The sequence below is a fragment of the Talaromyces proteolyticus genome, assembly GCF_021365285.1.
Source record: "Talaromyces proteolyticus strain PMI_201 chromosome Unknown BGW36scaffold_1, whole genome shotgun sequence".
NCBI lineage: Eukaryota > Fungi > Ascomycota > Eurotiomycetes > Eurotiales > Trichocomaceae > Talaromyces > Talaromyces proteolyticus.
The window spans coordinates 2773445-2792710 of NW_025764277.1; the positions used below are offsets into that span (position 1 = coordinate 2773445).

General features: G+C 46.5%; 8 protein-coding genes across 8 annotated transcripts; 5 read left to right on the top strand and 3 right to left on the bottom strand.

Moving 5' to 3' along the window:
• Positions 1–69: 69 nt before the first annotated feature.
• Positions 70–1967, top strand: BGW36DRAFT_286334 (adenylosuccinate lyase; the record flags this gene model as incomplete). Its single annotated transcript, XM_046210404.1, has 7 exons — positions 70–465; positions 533–692; positions 756–770; positions 825–911; positions 956–1242; positions 1289–1436; positions 1525–1967. 7 exons carry the CDS (start codon positions 70–72, stop codon positions 1965–1967), a joined length of 1536 nt encoding a protein of 511 aa, XP_046078284.1.
• Positions 1968–2987: 1020 nt separating this feature from the next.
• On the top strand, positions 2988–4501 carry BGW36DRAFT_286404 (putative Golgi integral membrane protein; the record flags this gene model as incomplete). Its single annotated transcript, XM_046210412.1, has 3 exons — positions 2988–3144; positions 3237–3942; positions 3994–4501. Coding segments are annotated over 3 exons (1371 nt in total), but the record flags the coding sequence as incomplete, so codon positions are not given.
• A 271-nt stretch (positions 4502–4772) lies between these two features.
• BGW36DRAFT_311324 (Alpha/Beta hydrolase protein) lies at positions 4773–7546 on the top strand. Its single transcript, XM_046212473.1, has 3 exons — positions 4773–5103; positions 5161–5245; positions 5306–7546. The coding sequence occupies exons 1-3, from the start codon at positions 5097–5099 to the stop codon at positions 7530–7532; spliced, it is 2319 nt and encodes a 772-aa protein (XP_046078286.1). The 5' UTR covers positions 4773–5096; the 3' UTR covers positions 7533–7546.
• A 171-nt stretch (positions 7547–7717) lies between these two features.
• BGW36DRAFT_285183 (acetylornithine aminotransferase) lies at positions 7718–9220 on the bottom strand (the record flags this gene model as incomplete). The annotated part of the gene is made up of 2 exons (XM_046210297.1): positions 7718–9028; positions 9092–9220. The coding sequence occupies 2 exons, from the start codon at positions 9218–9220 to the stop codon at positions 7718–7720; spliced, it is 1440 nt and encodes a 479-aa protein (XP_046078287.1).
• An 880-nt stretch (positions 9221–10100) lies between these two features.
• Positions 10101–10522, bottom strand: BGW36DRAFT_286534 (uncharacterized protein; the record flags this gene model as incomplete). Its single annotated transcript, XM_046210426.1, has 2 exons — positions 10101–10301; positions 10370–10522. The coding sequence occupies 2 exons, from the start codon at positions 10520–10522 to the stop codon at positions 10101–10103; spliced, it is 354 nt and encodes a 117-aa protein (XP_046078288.1).
• Positions 10523–11629: 1107 nt separating this feature from the next.
• Positions 11630–13376, top strand: BGW36DRAFT_367975 (uncharacterized protein). The gene is made up of 2 exons (XM_046214936.1): positions 11630–12287; positions 12344–13376. Exons 1-2 carry the CDS (start codon positions 11731–11733, stop codon positions 12987–12989), a joined length of 1203 nt encoding a protein of 400 aa, XP_046078289.1. The 5' UTR covers positions 11630–11730; the 3' UTR covers positions 12990–13376.
• A 2226-nt stretch (positions 13377–15602) lies between these two features.
• On the top strand, positions 15603–16612 carry BGW36DRAFT_367976 (uncharacterized protein). The gene has a single exon (XM_046214937.1). The coding sequence runs from the start codon at positions 16005–16007 to the stop codon at positions 16518–16520; it is 516 nt and encodes a 171-aa protein (XP_046078290.1). The 5' UTR covers positions 15603–16004; the 3' UTR covers positions 16521–16612.
• Positions 16613–17852: 1240 nt separating this feature from the next.
• Positions 17853–19046, bottom strand: BGW36DRAFT_286281 (uncharacterized protein; the record flags this gene model as incomplete). The annotated part of the gene is made up of 5 exons (XM_046210397.1): positions 17853–18059; positions 18150–18366; positions 18424–18453; positions 18513–18631; positions 18690–19046. The coding sequence occupies 5 exons, from the start codon at positions 19044–19046 to the stop codon at positions 17853–17855; spliced, it is 930 nt and encodes a 309-aa protein (XP_046078291.1).
• Positions 19047–19266: the final 220 nt, after the last annotated feature.

Consider the following 19266-nt stretch of genomic DNA (forward strand, 5'->3'; position numbering starts at 1 on the left):
AATCGACACTTATCAATAACGCTCGACTTCCCAACGATTGAGCCCACAACTTGAAGAGCCGAAGGAAAAATGACGAACCGAGGAGTCGACGTTGAATTCCAGCCCAGAGATGAGCAGCAACTTGAAGGTGCCAAAGGCCAATGTGGGCCTTCGCCTTTCGACACCTACCAGACCTCATTGACAACGAGGTACTGTAGCCCAGAGATGTCACGACTCTACAGCCAGCGCTCTCGCCACTCACAATGGCGTGCGCTGTGGTTGTTTCTGGCAGAGTGTGAAAAAGAGCTCGGCATTGAAACGATCACGGCGGAGGCTCTTGAGCAGATGAGGCAGCATCTTGAAGTAACTGATGCAGACTTTGAGATTGCAAAGGTTGAGGAAAAGAGGCGTCGACACGATGTTATGGCTCATGTTCACGCCTTTGGAGCCGTGGCACCAGCTGCGGCGGGTATCATTCATTATGGTGTGAGTCTGAATGATGAATCCGTAACTTTTTGACGAATCTACCGACTAAAGCCATATTACCTAACAGGCAACTAGCTGCTATATTACCGATAATACAGAACTTCTTCTTATGCGTGACGCTATAAATCTCCTCCTCCCAAAGCTGGCCAGAGTTATCTCAAACCTAGCTAAATTCGCTATGGAGTGGAAGGCGATGCCTACACTGGCTTATACTCACCTACAAGCAGGTATTTCTGCCCAGAGAGTTTTTTTTTAGCCCTAGACACACTATGCTGATTATTTCTTTACAGCGCAATTGATTACAGGTATATCGCCAAACTGAGGCTTTCTATGATGTAGAGTTTGCTAACGCAGTGTAGTCGGCAAGCGAGCAGCCCAATGGGCACAAGATCTTGTACTCGACCTTGAGAGTATTGAGCATGCTCGAGATGGACTGCTGCTACGAGGTAGGCTTTCAATCCTGTTATACATATAATGCTAACTATCTTAGGTGCCCAAGGAACCACTGGAACGCAAGCATCATTCCTAGAGATTTTTGGCGGCGATGGTTCCAAATGTGACCAGCTTAATGAATTACTCTGTCAAAAAACCGGCTTTGCTGGCTGTTATGATGTCTCAACCCAAACATATACTCGCAAAGTTGACTTGATTATCGCCAATGCAATCTGTGGCCTTGGTGCTACAGCGCAAAGGATCACTGGAGATATCCGCCATCTAGCATCCTGGAAGGAAGTGGAAGAGCCGTTTGAAACTGACCAGATCGGTTCATCAGCCATGGTAAGTACCTTATTCCTGAACGTGGATAGGATTAACAGTAAGAAAGGCCTATAAAAGAAATCCAATGCGCTCCGAACGAGTTTACAGCCTTGCCCGGGAGCTGCTGTCAAAACCAGCCAACTTTGCGAACACTCTTTCCGACCAGTGGATGGAAAGAACACTCGACGACAGCGCTATTCGCCGAATCGACATCCGTATGTTTCCCTTTCCTAGTTATTTGCAGCTGTTTCTGGAGATGAGACATGCCAAGACTATAGGCAATTGCTAACTCAGAGTTGTCAGCCGAGATATTCCTTCTTGCCGATGCTGTCCTTGGTGGTCTTGACAACATCACTAGTGGGCTGGTTGTATACCCAGAGCGTATTGCCTCACGGGTCCAGGAAGAGCTTCCATTTATGATTACCGAGAGTTTGATTATGAGGCTATGTGCCAAAGGACTGTCGAGACAGGAAGCCCATGAGCAGATTCGTGTCTTATCGCATCAAGCCGCCCGTGTTGTAAAAATTGAGGGAAAGCCAAATGATCTGGTATCAAGAATTAAGGCAACAAGCTTCTTTCAACCGATTTGGGGTGATATCGACGACATGCTAAGGTCAGAACTATATATTGGCCGTAGTGTGGAGATTGTTGAACGGTATTGTGGTCCGGAAGGTGTGGTGGAAAAGAAGATCCAGCCATATAAGGCTGATATTGAGAAGTCGGCTACTACAGAACTGAATGTTTGATTTTTTTTGGTTCATAGGTGGTGAACCAGAAATTCCAACCCCATATTTTAATTTACATATAGATTAAAGTAGTATTAGGCATCAACGTTATAACATACTATTCTTCAACATTGATCTCGTGCTATCTGGATACACATAGCATAATCAGCTATCCATCCGATTAGTCAGAAGCAGGACTAGAGCTATTACATATTATATAGCTAAGAACAGTGTGTGTAACGGTGACAAACCCTTGGTTTCACGTGGACTCCAAATGTCTTGAGGAGTTATCTAGAAATATTTTATGTGCGTTACATACAGTGTTTGACGCTAAAAGCGGCGGTATAAACCGGGTATATGAGCATATAGGAGCAATAATAATAATAATAATGTACGATCGCCTCGTGACATCAGCTAAATGGATGGATTGCCGCGGAACCCAGTCCACTAATTATCACTAACTCGCTAGCGCCTTTCGACCTGCAGCCCTCTTGCTTGGTGCCACATACGAAAATAACAACATAGCAACTCATCATCATCATAATAACAGTGGCAATAATAAGAATAATGTCTTTGAATTGTGTGGTGTATGGAACCCAAACACTGAAACACACACGTCATAACGCACGTTACAAAACAACAAAAAAAAGGCCCATTCAGGAGGCTGCAGGAACGAGTCCCGTCTCTGCATATACATGGCCCCAAGCATTTTACAAGTTCGTCAGGGGGGGGAATATGAATAGATAAATATATATTAATCATTATCTAATATTGATTTACAACTTCACTGTGACTTTGCACCGCTGACAAGTGTAAATAACCAATCAGGAGCCGCAGAGTCATCGAGCTTATCAGCCGATCTAAGTGTCCGTGCTCTGATCACGGCGCCATCCTCTTCCTCTTCCTCTCGCACTCCGTTCATTCCAAATATATACTCTATTACATAGGTATATAGAGGTATACGTCTACAGAAACATATGGGAATGTTCTACCGAAGAATGTCTTTCTGACGGACCCGTCCTTAAGCGTTGTGATTACTTTGGTGATATGCCCGATTCGCAGACAGACAGCCTCGACCGTCCCATGCCGTTGCCTCTCCCTGGAAGCCCTGGCGCATCATGGGCGGCCTTCCGGGACAGGTTCAAAATCCTTTTCAATGATGCCGATCCTCGTGTTTGTACCGCCTTCTGGTTCTTTGGTGAGTGCTTGCTCTCCATACCTGGTCGCGTGACTTGACCGACATTCTTTTTGTGAGATATATACTGATCGTGTCCGATATTTTAACACCAGGCCTGATTAACAATGTCCTCTATGTCATCATCCTCTCAGCCGCCCTCGACCTCGTCGGTTCTGGCTTTCCGAAAGGCGTTGTGCTGCTGGCCGACGTCATGCCATCGTTTGCGACAAAGTTGACGGCGCCATACTTCATCCACCTAGTACCCTACTCCGTCAGAGTCCTAATATTCGTGTTTCTCTCCGTGGTGGGAATGCTCATTATTGCGCTTACGCCTTCGACTACCGATGGCGCCGCGATTTCCTCGAAACTGGCTGGTATAGTCCTGGCAAGTCTTTCGAGCGGCGCTGGAGAGCTCAGCTTTCTTGGGCTGACGCATTACTACGGACCGTTCAGCCTTGCAGCATGGGGTAGTGGGACGGGCGCAGCTGGGCTTGTTGGGGCAGGCGCGTATGCCATTGCGACCACTTCCTTCGGTCTCAGCGTCAAAACAACACTGTTGGCGTCCGCCTGTTTGCCAGCGATTATGCTGATAAACTTTTTTATGGTCCTGCCGCTGGAGCCGCTTCGCTATATCTCTAAAACTCGGTCGGAATACCAGCCGATCGCTTCTGCGGATGATATTGAAGAGGTTTCAGCGTCCCGCCAGGATGGGACATCTAACTCAGGTGGACAGGAAATATCGTTAAAAGTACAAAATGGCACTGCGTGGGCTTCGCTTCAAGCCAAGCTACAGCGTGCTCAAGGGCTCTTCTTCCCTTTGTGAGTGCAATTACCATTATATGCCATTTTTTCTACGTCTAATGTCTGTAGCATGCTGCCTCTACTTCTGGTCTACATTGCAGAATACACCATCAACCAGGGCGTTGCACCCACGCTTCTATTCCCTTTAAAGGAAACCCCTTTCGAACAATTCCGAGCCTTTTACCCAGCCTATAATGCCGTCTATCAGATTGGCGTCTTTATTTCGCGATCTTCAACGCCTTTTTTCCGCATTCACAACTTATACCTCCCGTCCTTCCTGCAGGTTATCAACCTGACCCTCCTAACCCTACATGCCGTGTTCAACTTTCTCCCCAACGTGTACTTCATTTTCCTGGTGATTTTCTGGGAAGGTCTGCTCGGCGGGCTTGTCTATGTTAACACCTTTGCCGAAATCGGCGACCGAGTGCCTGTAGAGGACCGCGAGTTCTCTCTGGCTGCGGCTACGGTGAGTGATTCCGCTGGCATCTGCGTCGCCGGGTTTCTGGGAATGGCGATGGAGGTATGGCTGTGTCGGTGGCAGGTTTCTCGAGGAAGACCGTACTGCAGGCAATCATAGAGTTAGACTTGGTATGCAGCCTCGGACATCAATTGATTGTAGAAAATAACAATATTATGCTTGCTTAATAAGATACGCTAAGGATTAACTGCGACGTCACATGCTTCCCCACAAGCGTCATTTTCACATGCAATATGAATCCTACAACTCTCTTGGCTGGGGAGCATCGAAGAGCAGAATATGAAAGGATTTCCCGATCCAATTCTTCTATTAAATTAAAATCCAAAAATTATTGTCATTATTTAGTTATTTGGTGTTTACTTGGTGATGTGGAATAGCCACTGGTTGGCACTATGCTCATGTAGAGTGGGTAGTATTACTGTATTAGGGGCGGTTCCTTCCTTTTATTTTTGCATGTGATCAAACCCATCCTCAGCCTTGACGGGCAGAGTTGAGGTAAACGGTCCTTCAATGGGCTTCAGTCAACCCACTATCATCCTCTCCCTCTTAGTATTATCATCACGCTACTCTTTTCATACTACCATCATTTTAAACCCCTTGATCCTCGGATCTCCTTTACCGGTAGTGCATCACGGCATGTGTTAATTATTGCGGTCGCATTTATCCTTGTCGTAATCAAGTACGCCTTTCCGAAATGATTGGTTAGTATCCATACATGTCTCCTATACTCCATCTTGTCCTCTCTAACTACCGTGCAGACCACGTCCTGGGTCGTCCATCGACCCAGTTCCGGAAAATCCAGGTGTTCACGGTCGTGCTGTTCTGGTCTTTATACCTCTTCAAGCAAGCCCCCTCACCTATACCATGGACCCATACCATAGAGATAGTACTAATTCTCTGTAGAGGCAACAACCATGGCCCACCCGGCCTCCGCGCTCTTTCCAGCAAATTATCCAAACGGCTGACCGCCTGGCAAACAATGGTCATCACGCTTCTCTGGCTGTACATCTCACGTAACTTCGCCAAAATCATGGGATTCGAGAGCCCCGAGCCACTGGCAAACCTGTACTCGCGTTCCTACTTCCGTGCCACATGGATCACCACGGCGCTCGACGCGGGCTTCTGGACGGCCATGAAAATCAAGCCAAACTGGCTCAAGGACATCGCCTCGATAGTATTCACGCTATACTACCTGATCGCCGCGGAACAAGCGGATGATAAAGTGCGGCGTGTGCGGGCGACGCTGACAGTCGAGCATCTGCGCGTTTCCTGGAATAAGCCCACCACGCCGTACCTGGCGCTGTTGAGTAGCACGATACGACCACGGTTCATGAGGAACCCACCACGGGAGATACGGATTCCGCGGCCAAGGGGCTCGTCGTATCGAGAGCCGGTTAATGCATGGCTATATTTTGATGGGTCATTAGCAGAGCTTAGAGCGCAGAGACAGCTGGTGCTGGATGTTCCTGGAGGCGGGTTTGTGGCTATGAACCCGCGAACCGCGGATGATAGGCTGTTGGCGTGGGCAGGGAAGACAGGGGTACCAGTGCTGAGTGTGGATTATAAAAAGGCGCCGGAATACCCATATCCATATGCTCTCAACGAATGCTTTGATGTATACCAGTCGATCGTCATTAGCCGTGGCCGATGTGCGGGTCTGAATGGGAAGAGTCGTCCGCATATCATCGTTTCGGGGGAAAGTGCTGGTGGAAACCTGGCCACGGGGATGACTATTATGATTCTCCAGTCTGGAAGGACTGAGACTCGCAGATGGCAAGGCGAGACCCCACTTCCACCTCCAGATGGGCTTGTGTTGGTGTATCCGTCGCTGGACATGAATATCGGTAGTTGGATGACCGAGGAACAGATGTCGTTGATTCAGGATAGAGGCATGCGCAAGACCAACGAAAATGTGTTGCGTCGGAAAAGCGAGGATTATAGCCGCCTGACACCGTCCTCGTCTCACTCTGACAAGACCTCTTTTCCAGGCTTGGACCTCGAACCAAGAAAACCAGAAGCTGCACCTCCAACAAAAGACGAGCCCCTCCCACCCCAACTCGCTGACATACAACCGTACCAAATCAAAACCCGAATCGCCGTATCCTCAATGATCTCGTACTTTGGTGACCGCATCCTAACCCCCGAAATGATGCGCGCCATGATAATCCTATACGTTGGTCCACACAACCGCCCCGACTTCAAAACCGACTTCCTCCTCTCCCCCATCCTCGCACCCGATGCCATCCTAGCCTCATTCCCCAAAACATATTTTCTAACTGGCGAACGCGACCCTCTCGTCGACGACACTGTGATCTTCGCCGGCCGAATCCGCCAAGCCAAACTACTGCGCTTCCGCGAACGACAAGAGCTCGGACTTGAAAAGTCGCAGGTATTCTTCAACGAAAAGGAACATGTCGAAGTGAACCTTGTACCGGCGATTTCGCACGGTTTTCTGAATTTCCCAGGCCTGTTTCCGGAGGGATGGAGACATATTAATAAGTGCGCGAAATGGATCCGTGAGTTGTTGGACCAGGCTACGGAAAGAGAGCTCAAAGCAGCCTCCACCACTATCGGTGATGGGATGATGGGCTCGTTGGGGCAGGATTTATATCTCTCTGGATTACACGAGGCCGAGAACCCCTCATACGAGCGCCGCCGAAGTTCAACCGCGGAATCATCCGTTGATGAAGACAGGCCGTTGGAAATGAGCGTGGGAAAACTCTCGCCTCTCAAAGCGCAGAAACCTTCCTCCTCATCATACATCTCAAAACAAGCAGCGTCCCGATCAATTGACGGGCCTCATCCAGCCGGTATAAATACCGATCAACCCAACCTCCCACCTCAATCATCCTTCTCATCCACCCAGAAACCAGGCCTTCGTCGCTCTTCCCTCAGTGACTCCGCAAAACCATTCTCCTTCCCGCTCACACTGCCCAAACTGAAAACCAACAACACGGCGGCGGCGCGGGCTACGGATGCTAGTAACCGGGGGATCGAGAGCACGACGAGCATGACAGAGAACGGATCGACGATTACAAGGCTGCCGAGTGAGGAGGACTTGATCGGAAGGAGGATGAACGGGTTGGCGGGGGGGTTGATGGGGTTGGGTGAGGGAGCAAGGACGCCGTGACCCTCAACATCGACATCGCTATAAAGTTCGGGCTGGGATTTGGGCATATGGTTACGAATTATGAACAGAGTATTTCCATACACAATTTTGCATACATCTGCGTGACATGTAGATGAAAAAATAACCAAATAAATCTAACTTTTTGCATACGCTCACTCAGCTCTATAAGTACCACTTAAAGTTATCTAATTATTCAACACAGCCCGAAAACTCTCCTCCAAAATCCCCAAACTCGTACGAATCTGCTCCTCCGTAATCGTCAACGGCGGCACAAACCTCAAACAACCTTCACCAGCCGTAATAACCAGCAGACCACGCTGTCTCGCCGCGGTCAGAATCTCCGCCGCCTTAGGCACAAAGTTCGCATGCAGCTGCACGCCCAATATCAAGCCCAACCCACGAATCTCAGATATTACGTCAGGGAATTGTTCTTTTAGTGAGTGGAAGCCGGTTGTGAAGAGGGATGATTTCAGCTCAACGCCGTTTTGTAGTTCAGATGAAGCGAGCCGGGACACGATGTGGTGTGCTACGCGGCACACGAGCGGGTTCCCGCCGAATGTTGTGCCGTGGTCGCCAGTCGCTATCGCGGAGGCCACATTGCGGGTTAGGATTGTTGCGCTGATTGGGACGCCGTTGCCGAGGGCTTTGGCGGTGGTGAGGATATCGGGGTGCGCGGCGGGTTTGGTAGAGGTACTGGGGGGGGAGAGGGATGGGTGGGCGTGGGCCCAGAACGTGCCGGTGCGTGATAAACCGCATTGGATCTCGTCGTAGATGAGTACCGCGCCGACCTGATCACAGCGCTCGCGCAGGGCGAGCAGGAATTCTGGTGTTGCGACATTCACGCCGCCTTCGCCCTGGATCGGCTCTACGATTACACCGCAGGTTTTGTCCGTGATGAGCGTTTGCAGCTGCTCAATGTCGTTGTATGTGCCGTACCTGAACCCCGGGACCATAGGGGCAAAGGGAGTTTGATATTTAGGGTTTGGCGTAGCGGACAACGCGCCTATGGTTCGTCCATGGAAGGAATTGTGAAAGGACACAACTTCGTGTTTTGCGCCAGACGAGTCGAGGGTTTTGCCCACCTTGCGCGCGAATTTGATGGCTGCCTCGTTGGCTTCGGTGCCGGAGTTGGCGATGAAGACCTGCGCTGCGTCGCGCATTGCACCGGATTGCACGGTTGTTTCGACGAGGAGCTTGCTGAGGGCGCCTGTCCAGGGGTTGTGGTAGAGGTTTGATGCATGGATGAGAGTTTCGGCTTGCTCAGCGATGAGTTTGGCGATTTCCGGGTCACAATGGCCTAGCGAGTTGACTGCGATGCCCGCCGTCAGGTCGAGGAAGCGACGGTTCTCCATGTCCCAGAGATAGCAGCCCTGGCCCTTGACGAACATGGGCATGGGGCGGACGTAGGTTGGGACCATGTATGGGGTTCGTTGTTTGAGAAAGGCGGCGGTGGAGGAGTCAGGGCCAGGGTCGGGTGTGGGGAGGAGGGATTCATTCTGAGACTATCTTAGCAAGGGCAATTCTATCCGGGTTATAGTAGAGAAGAATGTGGGATGTACCTGAATACGGGCTTTCTCGTTTTTAGGCAAGCTAGATACTCGCGCTGTCGTACTGAATGAATGCGCGGTAAACACTGAACGGGATTTTGGGACCGAATGCAGGCGGTGCGCGGCCGCTCGCATAGCCATTTTGTAGGTTAGTATAAATATATGCGAGGACAGGATATGGAGTGTTTGTTCAATGGCAATGGCAAGAGCGCGACGATGCTATTGCGATGGATTGAGTGAGTCATTTGTCGTGGAATCATGGAGCGAATAAATTCAACGTTTGTCTGCCGAACATCGGCCAGGCTTATCGATAAGGCCACGCTAGACAGTTTGGGTATAGTATGTTTATGAGTGAATCGACTTGCTATCAATTGATATTATTTTTAATTCTAATGATTGCCAAGGATGTTCCCATATTATTTGAGAAAATCTGCGAGTATGGCCACTGCAGAGATGCCTGCAAGTACGATGGGTCCTGCTTTGGAATGATTACATTTATGTTGGAATATTCTATCGCACGGTTGGCGAGTCTTCGTCCGAAATACAACTGAGCCAAGTTTTCATTTCAACATATTTGCAGAACAATACAATTTGTATATATATGTACGGTGATCACGTATTCCAACATGATAAGGAGAGAATATTATGGTGATAGTGTTGACTATAGTAGTATAGATTTAGCTGTGGTTGGCATGTGAAATGGTCAATCTGCGATTAGGGTTAGATGATAACCCGCTAGTCTGTTTAGAGTAACATATAATACAGGTATACAGATACAGCTTGAAAAATAAAATAATAAAATAAATAGAAATGCATCTGCGTATGAACATCCACCTTGCAAATACCATTCACTTGAAGAAGGAGTAGTTATGGGGTCAAAACAATGCATTCTAGCAGGAAGAGGGTTTGTTTGGTGTTGCAATAATGCAGAGTCAATTACGGACTCCATCCGGAGATTAACTTGGAAGAGGCAAGCTTTATCTACCAAGCATAAAATCGGCGAGTGATGAAGAAAATAGGACTATTGTAATCCCCTCAAGGAATGGCTGCTTGTAGACGTCTCTCCGATAGTCCCAAGAATTGTTATTATGATCAGGGCAAACCAGAACATAGTATTAATAATATTGAGGGTGACAGATGTTTTTGTATTGGCCCGTTTCTTGAACCGATCAACATGCGTAGTAAGCACCTGATAAGCTAGGAAGACTCCAGATTTAAGACACTATATGTTTTATTTCACTCAGCTTGACAATCCAAGGTTTTTATTTCTGTAGGTAAGAGAGTACCCACCGCTGCAATGCCCCATGTATTCATTCTACCGGTCGATGTCCCTTTATCAGCCAACCGGGCGATAACTGGGATGAACGTTATTGAGACCAAGGTTCCAATAGCGATATGGAGACGTTTCTTAAGAACCGGGTGGTGCTCGAGCGCAGTTCTCATTTCAAACGTGTCCGTGTCATTCAAAGAGAAATAGCCGCTTATTATAATCGTGTGGCTGGATGAAAACTGGAGTCTGGAATATAGTCTTCGACGGGAAAGAACCAGTCCTTTAATACTAGCTATGAATTTTGTGTTCGTACAGTTAGATAAGCCTTCGTTACATCCGTATAGGCCTTACCAGTTTCTAAATTTACAACCTCCAGCATTAATGAATGCGTTAACGAATCTGGTTTGTTTCTCGGCATGGAAGTTCGTAATTGTTACTTCGTTAGGTATGGAGTAGTAGCGACCTAAAATGTTGAGAACTGTATCCTTTCTAGCACCAATTGAAGTACCCGGCCTGGCTAGGACCTGATCTAGTGATGCACTTTTCAATTTCCTCCCATACACGGGTTACTTAAACTTAACCTATGGAGACGTATTTCTGGTAATTGGATAATTAAAGACCGAATTAATGGAATTACCTGTTATCGTAAAGCTGATACCTAATGGTCCTGCTCAGTCCATTGATTCTATACATTATTAGAGTGCGGAGATAAGACCCACAGTTTAGAATAAGGCATGTTCGAGGTAGTTTTTCGAATCAAAGATTAATAATTAATTATATCAATTCGTATTACGTTTTAATTTATATATTATAAATATATATATTACTAAGTTAATCACTAGCTGTCCAAAGTCCGACAAGGTCTGCGGTGTTACAGAAAATGCACAATAAAAAGGACCCCAAATCGAAGACCGATATATCTAATGCCCCATTTACTGATTGAGCAACCATAAAAGAACGTACAGAGTCCTAAATAGTTAGGAAGAACGACCAAGAGAGTTCCTCTCAATATATGTAGTATTTTAATGTATCTTTTTAACGTCTTCCACTTCTATTTTACCATAGTGTGGTATCCATATTATCAATATTATGAACTGGTCCAAGATAAATTTGGTTCGTATTTTACATATAACTAAAGGTGATTGGGAACGAGATATAAATAAAGGATGCTCCCTGATCCTTATTGGCGTGGATTTTCAAATATTCGTCAGCTCTGTCAGACACCGCCGCTGGGCCTATGCAAGTACTAGTTAAGCTTATTAGTCAGGTGATGTTGGTGGGCGGCAACTTTCTCTTGAAATTCACACCTTTGGGCGCGTTGAACTCTTTGTCTCAGTGTAAATTATAAAGTAGTGCATCTAACATATTCAAAGCCATAAAAATGTCGAGTCTAAGAAAGTGGCTTCGTCGAAAGCAACCCTCGCCTAAAGCCGAACTTGAAGTGCCTGAAAACTCAGAAGTTGACCCATTACCATTTCTACCAACTAAACGCAATCCTATTACTCCATCACCATCAACTGATTGTCTCCTCAATATTGATAGCTACGGTATCTTTGGAAAACTTCCGCCGGAAATTCGTCGCCAAATTCTGATCCAGGCGTTTGGCAACCGTACCTGGCACGTGGACCTAAATTATATACCCTCTCAATTAAATATAGCCCACCAAAAAAAACAACTTTCGAGAGATACCTATCTAAAAAACCCTGGTTTGAAAACGGACGACGAAGAGAGTCCAAGTTGGCAATGGTTTAGCTGTGAATGTTTTCGATGGGAACATTGGCATCGTGGTGTTAAGTATCCAGGGCACATGCACCTACCCTACGGCGATAATTGCTTGGGTGGCCAGGTCTGTTCATGTGGTGGTGATGGAAAGCATGTGAGAAAACCTAGAGAGCATTCTATTGGTATCATGGGATGGCTTCTTTCTTGTCGTATGGCGTAAGTTTAGCGTCCGCTTGATGATGTATTCTCCCTTTCTAACACTACCGTGTCAGATATCAAGAGGGCATGGATATTCTTTTCACAACAAATAAATTTCACCTACACAAACCAAATTTATTGTTGAACCTATCTCGTCTTCTGCCCCTCCACAGACTAGAGAGTATTCGGTCAGTGGAGCTGATCTGCTACTTTTGGGACCTTCAATTGGCAGGGCAAAGTACAGACGATATAATCCACGAGTTTATACGGACGGCCTCTCTTTTTAGTCGCGTTCGCTATATGCATATCTCGTTATATGGTTACCTTAAGCCAGTACACCGTCCAGGCGAGGCTCTGGAAGTGTATGGATTAGATAAGATTAGGGATTTGGTTTGCGCACTTGGTCCGGGAAAAAGTGAAATTGAAATTTGCATCGAAAAAGGGTCATGGGAAGCACTGGTGCGAAGTCACGTGGCATTTTACCCAAAAAACCTGAGAATTGAAAGGGATAGTGAGATGAACTGGCGGTTTTGGAAGACGATTGATCTGCGTTTTGGGGAGAAGCTGGGCTTCTGGATATGCTCTGGATGGGAGGACCCGGGCCGGACATTCCGCCACAAGGAAGATGAATGGGGTGACAGTCCTGAAGCCCCACCTATTTGTGCCCTACTATCCTCTCTTGAGATAGATGTGAAGCATTGGGACCATTTAAACAGATGAGGACAGCTCGATCTTCAAGTTGGGATAGATCATGGAGTCTGGGTAGTGCTAGCTAGAGTTGAGGCTTGGGCTTATGACCCGACTCTGTATCTATGTATGACGCTTGGCTGGCAGTGACCGGGGGCAGTCTAGTCAGGTGACTAGGCTCAACGTGTTAAAGAGTATATATGGATTTTCTATGGAATACACTTCTTTCATTGATAGTGTTTCTACGGCCACTCAACTTGTTGGGAACTTGACAGGGAAAGTGTTGACGAGCAAACAGCTACCTTACTCAAAGGAGAATCCAAGTCTCATGCACAACCTCCGTGTCTCTTTTCAATCCACCTATTTTGACAGGTATTCGACCCCTAGTATCCTGATCAACGAACTGTCTGTGTGCTCCAGGCCGTACGTTTTTTATATCAACCAGTATCAGTTAATAGACCAAGACCGTTAATCGCGGACTTTATTTTTGTATTGGGAGGCTCCTCCTATTATATTAGGGTCGGATGTGTCCGAACATGATCCGTATGTCCTATGCTGACTATACGCAAGCTACTATATTGGCCTATCTACGTACTATTCCATAGCTACCAATCCTCAGTCATGACACTTCATGACACTTTCAAATGATTATACCTTAAAAAAGAATTAAAATATAACTAACCATAATCATAATTTATTCATTTATAGTTATATATGCAAATTATGAAATGTCTTCGTGAGTATATAATGAATGGTTTGCTGCCGTTCCATGGAAGCATCAGCTGTATGTAGCCATGCCCTGGTACCAGCATTTCACTCAGTGGGCTGAGAGCTGGTCTCTAGAAAGGTTCACTTGTATCGCAGCAACCTCTGGAAATTCCAGCTCATCCTCTTGCTTCCTCATCTCAACGATTTCTGCTTAGATTGAGACGGCTTCGGGTGCTTGCCAGAATCGCGCAAGCATGCAGGCTAGCAGTTGCATATCTAGAGCTTCATAACCAGATGTCGCTGCAGCTCAGATATTGATACCGTCAATTCCCATCTTATTCGCCGATACGGTTTGCTTGGGTATTTGGTTTGCATCCAGAGCTGTGATACGTGCAATTTCTGATACACGCTTTCCGTACGCTTTGATCAGGTTCAGTACTCAAGACATCTTGCTTCGGAAGAGAGCACCCATCTTTCTCGCCGCAACGTGCTGCGAGCCGCTCTCAGCAAGGTTCTTTCTTTCTTCCGACAGGCAAACTCCTAAGTTCTCTTACTCGATCGACGCCTCTACTTTTTAGAGTGAGAAATCAAAGTTGAGCGCAGCTAGTGCCAGAGTGTTCTCATGGGAGCCAGCGAGAAGGGCGTTTGTGAAACGACTGATTGCGGAACTCATGTCGAGGTAGCTACTCTGTCGTGGCCTTAGTTGCTATGGGATATAATAGAACGCAGTATCCAAATGAGATATATCGAGTTCGAGGTGTGTTTACCATCTGCCTTCCTGTGACAACAGGCGATCTTGTCTCCTCATATTGTTTACAAGAAGAAAGCTCAATGATGAGGTGTCCAAAGGTTCTGATCATCCCGCGATGTATGAACCAATAAGCGAATATTGGCGTTATGCAGAACAGGGCTGAAATCAAGCCACGCAATCTCCCGTCTTCAAATATTGTCCTATATAATCGCTCGTGAGATCAATAAATTTCCTTTGCCATAGGCCCAAATGCTGCATTCATGACTAAGGAAGGAACTGATCAGAGATTAAATAGCAAATACTAAGAATAATTATGAAACATCTACTTTTCCGTAGTCTCTAAACTGTTAACATGATAATAATATCACCCCCTGCTGAAGTTTCTTAACCCAGTTAAAATTATTTACGAATTTTAAAAAATAAATATGTTTAAATTCTAATATGCAAAGCTGTACATAATACCAGTATACATATGTACAGAACTATTCAATGTTTATATTTAAAAATGTCATCAATGTATCACAACGGTCAGCAACCCGTCACCAGGATTATAGATCTTGAGGGGAGACCAACACGGGTATCCGTTAACGCCGCAAGGTGCCGTTTCCCAAATGGTCCGAATATATGGAAGAATTGTATGGAGAGACATATTAAGCACTTGAGCTGGCCGACTGTATTGCCCGAGCGTGGAAATCAGAAATCGACCCGTTAATAGCAACTTATTTGGAGGGCGTTCTGGAAAAGGAGGAACTCGGTCTATTTCCATATCTAGGAGGCTTGTGATGATCAGATTGGCTAGGATTTATGATGTTGGATATTATGTTTTATTTGTTTGTAACCAGCCCTTCCTTACGTCAGATTTCCTAGCTTTACAGAGTGGACTTGATTTATGTTTATCTACCAATAGTAGCGACCTTCAGCACACAAAACGAAGAGAATGCCCAGTATAGTTAGTTCCATGAGAGAGTCATCCATTGAGAATGCTTCGGATTCCGGGTTATTCACTGCATACACTGTGCCCAATCGGCTTTATGGTTTCCCCGTGTGGGCACCTCTTATTAATATTGGTGGTATTTTGATACATTAAACCGTGAACGCGGGAAATCAGCCGCGCATATTCCGCTTATAAATAGCAGTAAATTATATTGACATTATTGCTCGTAAAGTACTCTGTAAATGGAGAGTCTCGATTCCCCAAAAGCCTAGCTAACGCTGTTTAGCCTCTTGAAAGCCAATGTTCACAAGCTATGCTTGGCGACGTGGCTGACACGGCTGACAACTGACAGGTCGGCCATTGGTTGTCCCGAGCTGCACCATACGGCCGAGCTTCGTATAGGAGGATTGGCTCGAACTTTAAACCGTGCATGGATCATTATCTCATTATTATTTCCTGGGTCAACTCAGAGTATAAAAGACTGCCAGGCAGGTCGCACATTATCACCTTCATCAAATCTCGCCAACATCAATCCTGCTACAGTTGAAAACCAGACAAGACCGTTACAATTTATTAATTAATCAGTTATCAATTATCAACTATTGTTATTCTAAAACTACACCAATCACGCTCCTCCCATACATATTGATACAAAATGGAAGCCCTCCAAAGCCCAATTACCCTACAGGCTGCAAAACTAGCCTCCATCTCCGCCTCTCTCTTGGCCTCAGGCATCTTCTTCAGCAGCTCCAACCTCGTTATCCCACTTCTGAGCAAGCTAGACCATCAGCGCGTAACCCCCGGCGCATTCGCAGACTTTTACCACGCGGGTCTTCGAGTTGTCGTGCCCCTCACGATCGTCGGCTCTGCGTCTTCTGCGGTCGTCGCTTTTCTATCAAAAGACAAAACTGAGCGCCTGGTCTGGAGCACCGCGGCGGTCGCGACATTTGCCGTTCTACCCTGGACCAGGCTCGGTATGTGGCAAACGATCAACACCTTGTTGAAGATTGCGGATGAGACGGGTAGTGGTGCGGGAGTTGTGAGTGAGAAGGAGAAGAAGGTGGTTGTGCAGGGATTGTTGACGCGATGGAAGACGATGAATTATGCTCGGAGCGCATTCACTTTGGTTGGTGGGCTCATTGCAGGGTGGAAAGTTGTTTCTGGTATCTGAGTTTTGTATCAATTCTAGTTACGAAGGTTATGAAGGTATTGGAGATGGTATGATTGATGATTATAACAGCTTTAATTTTATTAGAATCTTATGACACCAAAAATTCTTTAAAATAAATATCCCGCAATATCGAATCACCGTAAATACATGTGATTTCTGAGAAGAACATCTCTGATGAATAAGAACAATATGCATCAATCGGCCTTACATTGCTTAGAGAATGGAATATTAACTTGGTATAATTGAGATGTGAAAGCTCCATCAGACCTACTTTTAAGTTTTGGCAAGCTGCAATAACAGCAGCACTCTCTTCTTCAAATCCAATATCTAAACTAGATATTTTCAATAATCGAAAGGGATGCAAGGATGCATAGAATAAATATTCAATTTATAAGCCTTTCGTGATCATTAATAGATCTGGGTCAGCAATTAAAACAGGACGAAAGTTAGCGTAAGTTCAATAGACGTGAGAGGAAAGATAAGCATCCCTTATTAGATTTTTAGCCCTATATATCCAAATTTGACAACACCCAAAAAGAAAGAAAATTGATGTTTTACCGTTTCATCTCGTTAGTGATTCTGATGAAATAGGCCGAATCGCACCAATGGAAGGTGATACAACTTGTGAGACGTCTTGAGATTTTCGCCATCCCATCCTTTGAGAAACCATTGGACAGATGTTGAAATCGCAGCTACATAGTTGAGCCGGTTATCCAGTCGAGCAATGCTATCTCTTGCGCTCTTCACTCCGCTGCCGTACCTGTAAGATAATGAGACTACCTCACTAGTAATTGAACGACCGAGAAATCCTAGTGGTAGCACCTGGCTCTGTCACTATGTCTTAAAATCGATGTAATAGAGCTTCGTCGATGGTTGCAACTACAGGCTGCTGCTCATAATATCGCACGTAAGCTTGTCGATGCCCGACCGTCTTTTCTTTCTACTATGCCCAACTCACCACCTTATTTGTTTAGACTAATACCATCTGGAGAATATTTCTAAGTGGACACCGCTTTTTATGTAGCTAAGCAGCTTGTTTCCTTCAGCTGCATATTTAAACTGTTGATATATTACTAGACCACTGACTTTACTTTTACAACGGTGTCTCAAGAAAGCCTTAGCCAGTCACCAACGAAGCTGCAGCCTCAATTTCACAACGTAGCCCGTCCTCCTTCGTGCTAGCATCTGGATGTATGGGCACCAAGAGTAGCAGCAGTCGGCCAATCGTTGTAGTTCTCATCGGGTGTTTTGTACGGGCCATAATGAACGGCATTTCCCCGGTTGTTCACAGCGAATGGAATTCCATGCTTGATGCGATGAATTACATCCTGACTATGTCAGTTTATATTGCGAGTCTTTGGAGAGTGGATTACTCACCGGGTTGTAAATGAAAGGCCGGGCGATCGCGATCATGTCCAGCTTTCCCTCCTTTATCAGTCTGTCAGCCTCCCCAACTGTGTAGTCATTGTTGGCCATGAGTTTGGACGGGCTGCCCGGGAACTTGACAAGCTTTCCGAAATCTAGAACTGGGTCATAACCCTCCGGAATGGGAAATTCCTTGGGTCGGTTAAGGCGGCCGAAGAGGTCCCCATTAGATGCTCCACGGCGGCACAGAGCAATGATTCCCACCCTGAGTTTGACCATTTCATTGATCAAGTAGGTATAAGTCTCTTTCATCTCGCCAAAGTCTACCACGGAGTCGTTCAAATAATCGGTAGGGCAGATCTTGACGCAGATAGCATCTGGACCGTCAAAAACCTTGGCAATAGCATCGATCGTCTCGAGGATGAAACGGCACCTATTTTCGACTGTGCCACCGTAACGGTCTGTTCGCTTGTTGGCGCGACTAATAAATTTGTTAATATATTTCCTATTGGGGAACTTGAGTCCAAGGACTTCTTACGAATTGAGAAACTGTTGAGGCAAGTAGCCACTGTATGCGCAGGGAATTGATCAGCGTTTTCTTCCCATGACGATGAGACAGATACATACCCTTGGGCTAACAACTCAACACCATCAAATCCAGCCTTTTTAGCTAGAATGCAGGCATGTCGATATGTCTCAATGACTGTTTTCGGGTCCTCGATGGCGTGGACATTGGCCGTATGTCCCTACATTACACAGAAAAGGTCAGTATCTTGCTCTGGAGGAAAAGGGGTTTGTACGTACAGGCTGGCCAGGCAAGTCACGGTACTCTCCTGCGTTTGCCTTGATAGCAGACGGAGCCAGAACCTGGGCCTTGTGCTCCTTGGCAATGGGCATCTCGTCATGGGCACAACGACCCGGATGCCAGGCCTGGAGAAACATCTTGCCACCGGCCTCGTGGACTGCGTCGGTCACCTTTTTCCAGGCCGCGGCATGGTCGTCTGTGATCATGACTGGCGTGTATTGCCAACCACAACCAGTCCAGTCAATGAACACGCCCTCGGACACAATGAGACCCGTACCGTCTCTCGCCCTGTCAGCATAGTGTTTGATTTGTGCCGGACCTGGCTTATTGTCATCAACGCATCGGTTGCGGGACATCGAGCCCATAACGACCCGGTTTCTCAGGTCAAGCCGGGCACCGATGGTAATGGGATCCAAGAGACTGGACATTTTGAAGCCTGGGGAAGTTGATCTAGAAGGAGGAGGATGGTAGGTTTTAGGAGACCACAGTCAGTCATTGGACCTATACTTTATATTCTTCAACTTTTAATGTCTGCTGAGAAATCAAGCGGATGACAACTGCACCAGATGCTGAACT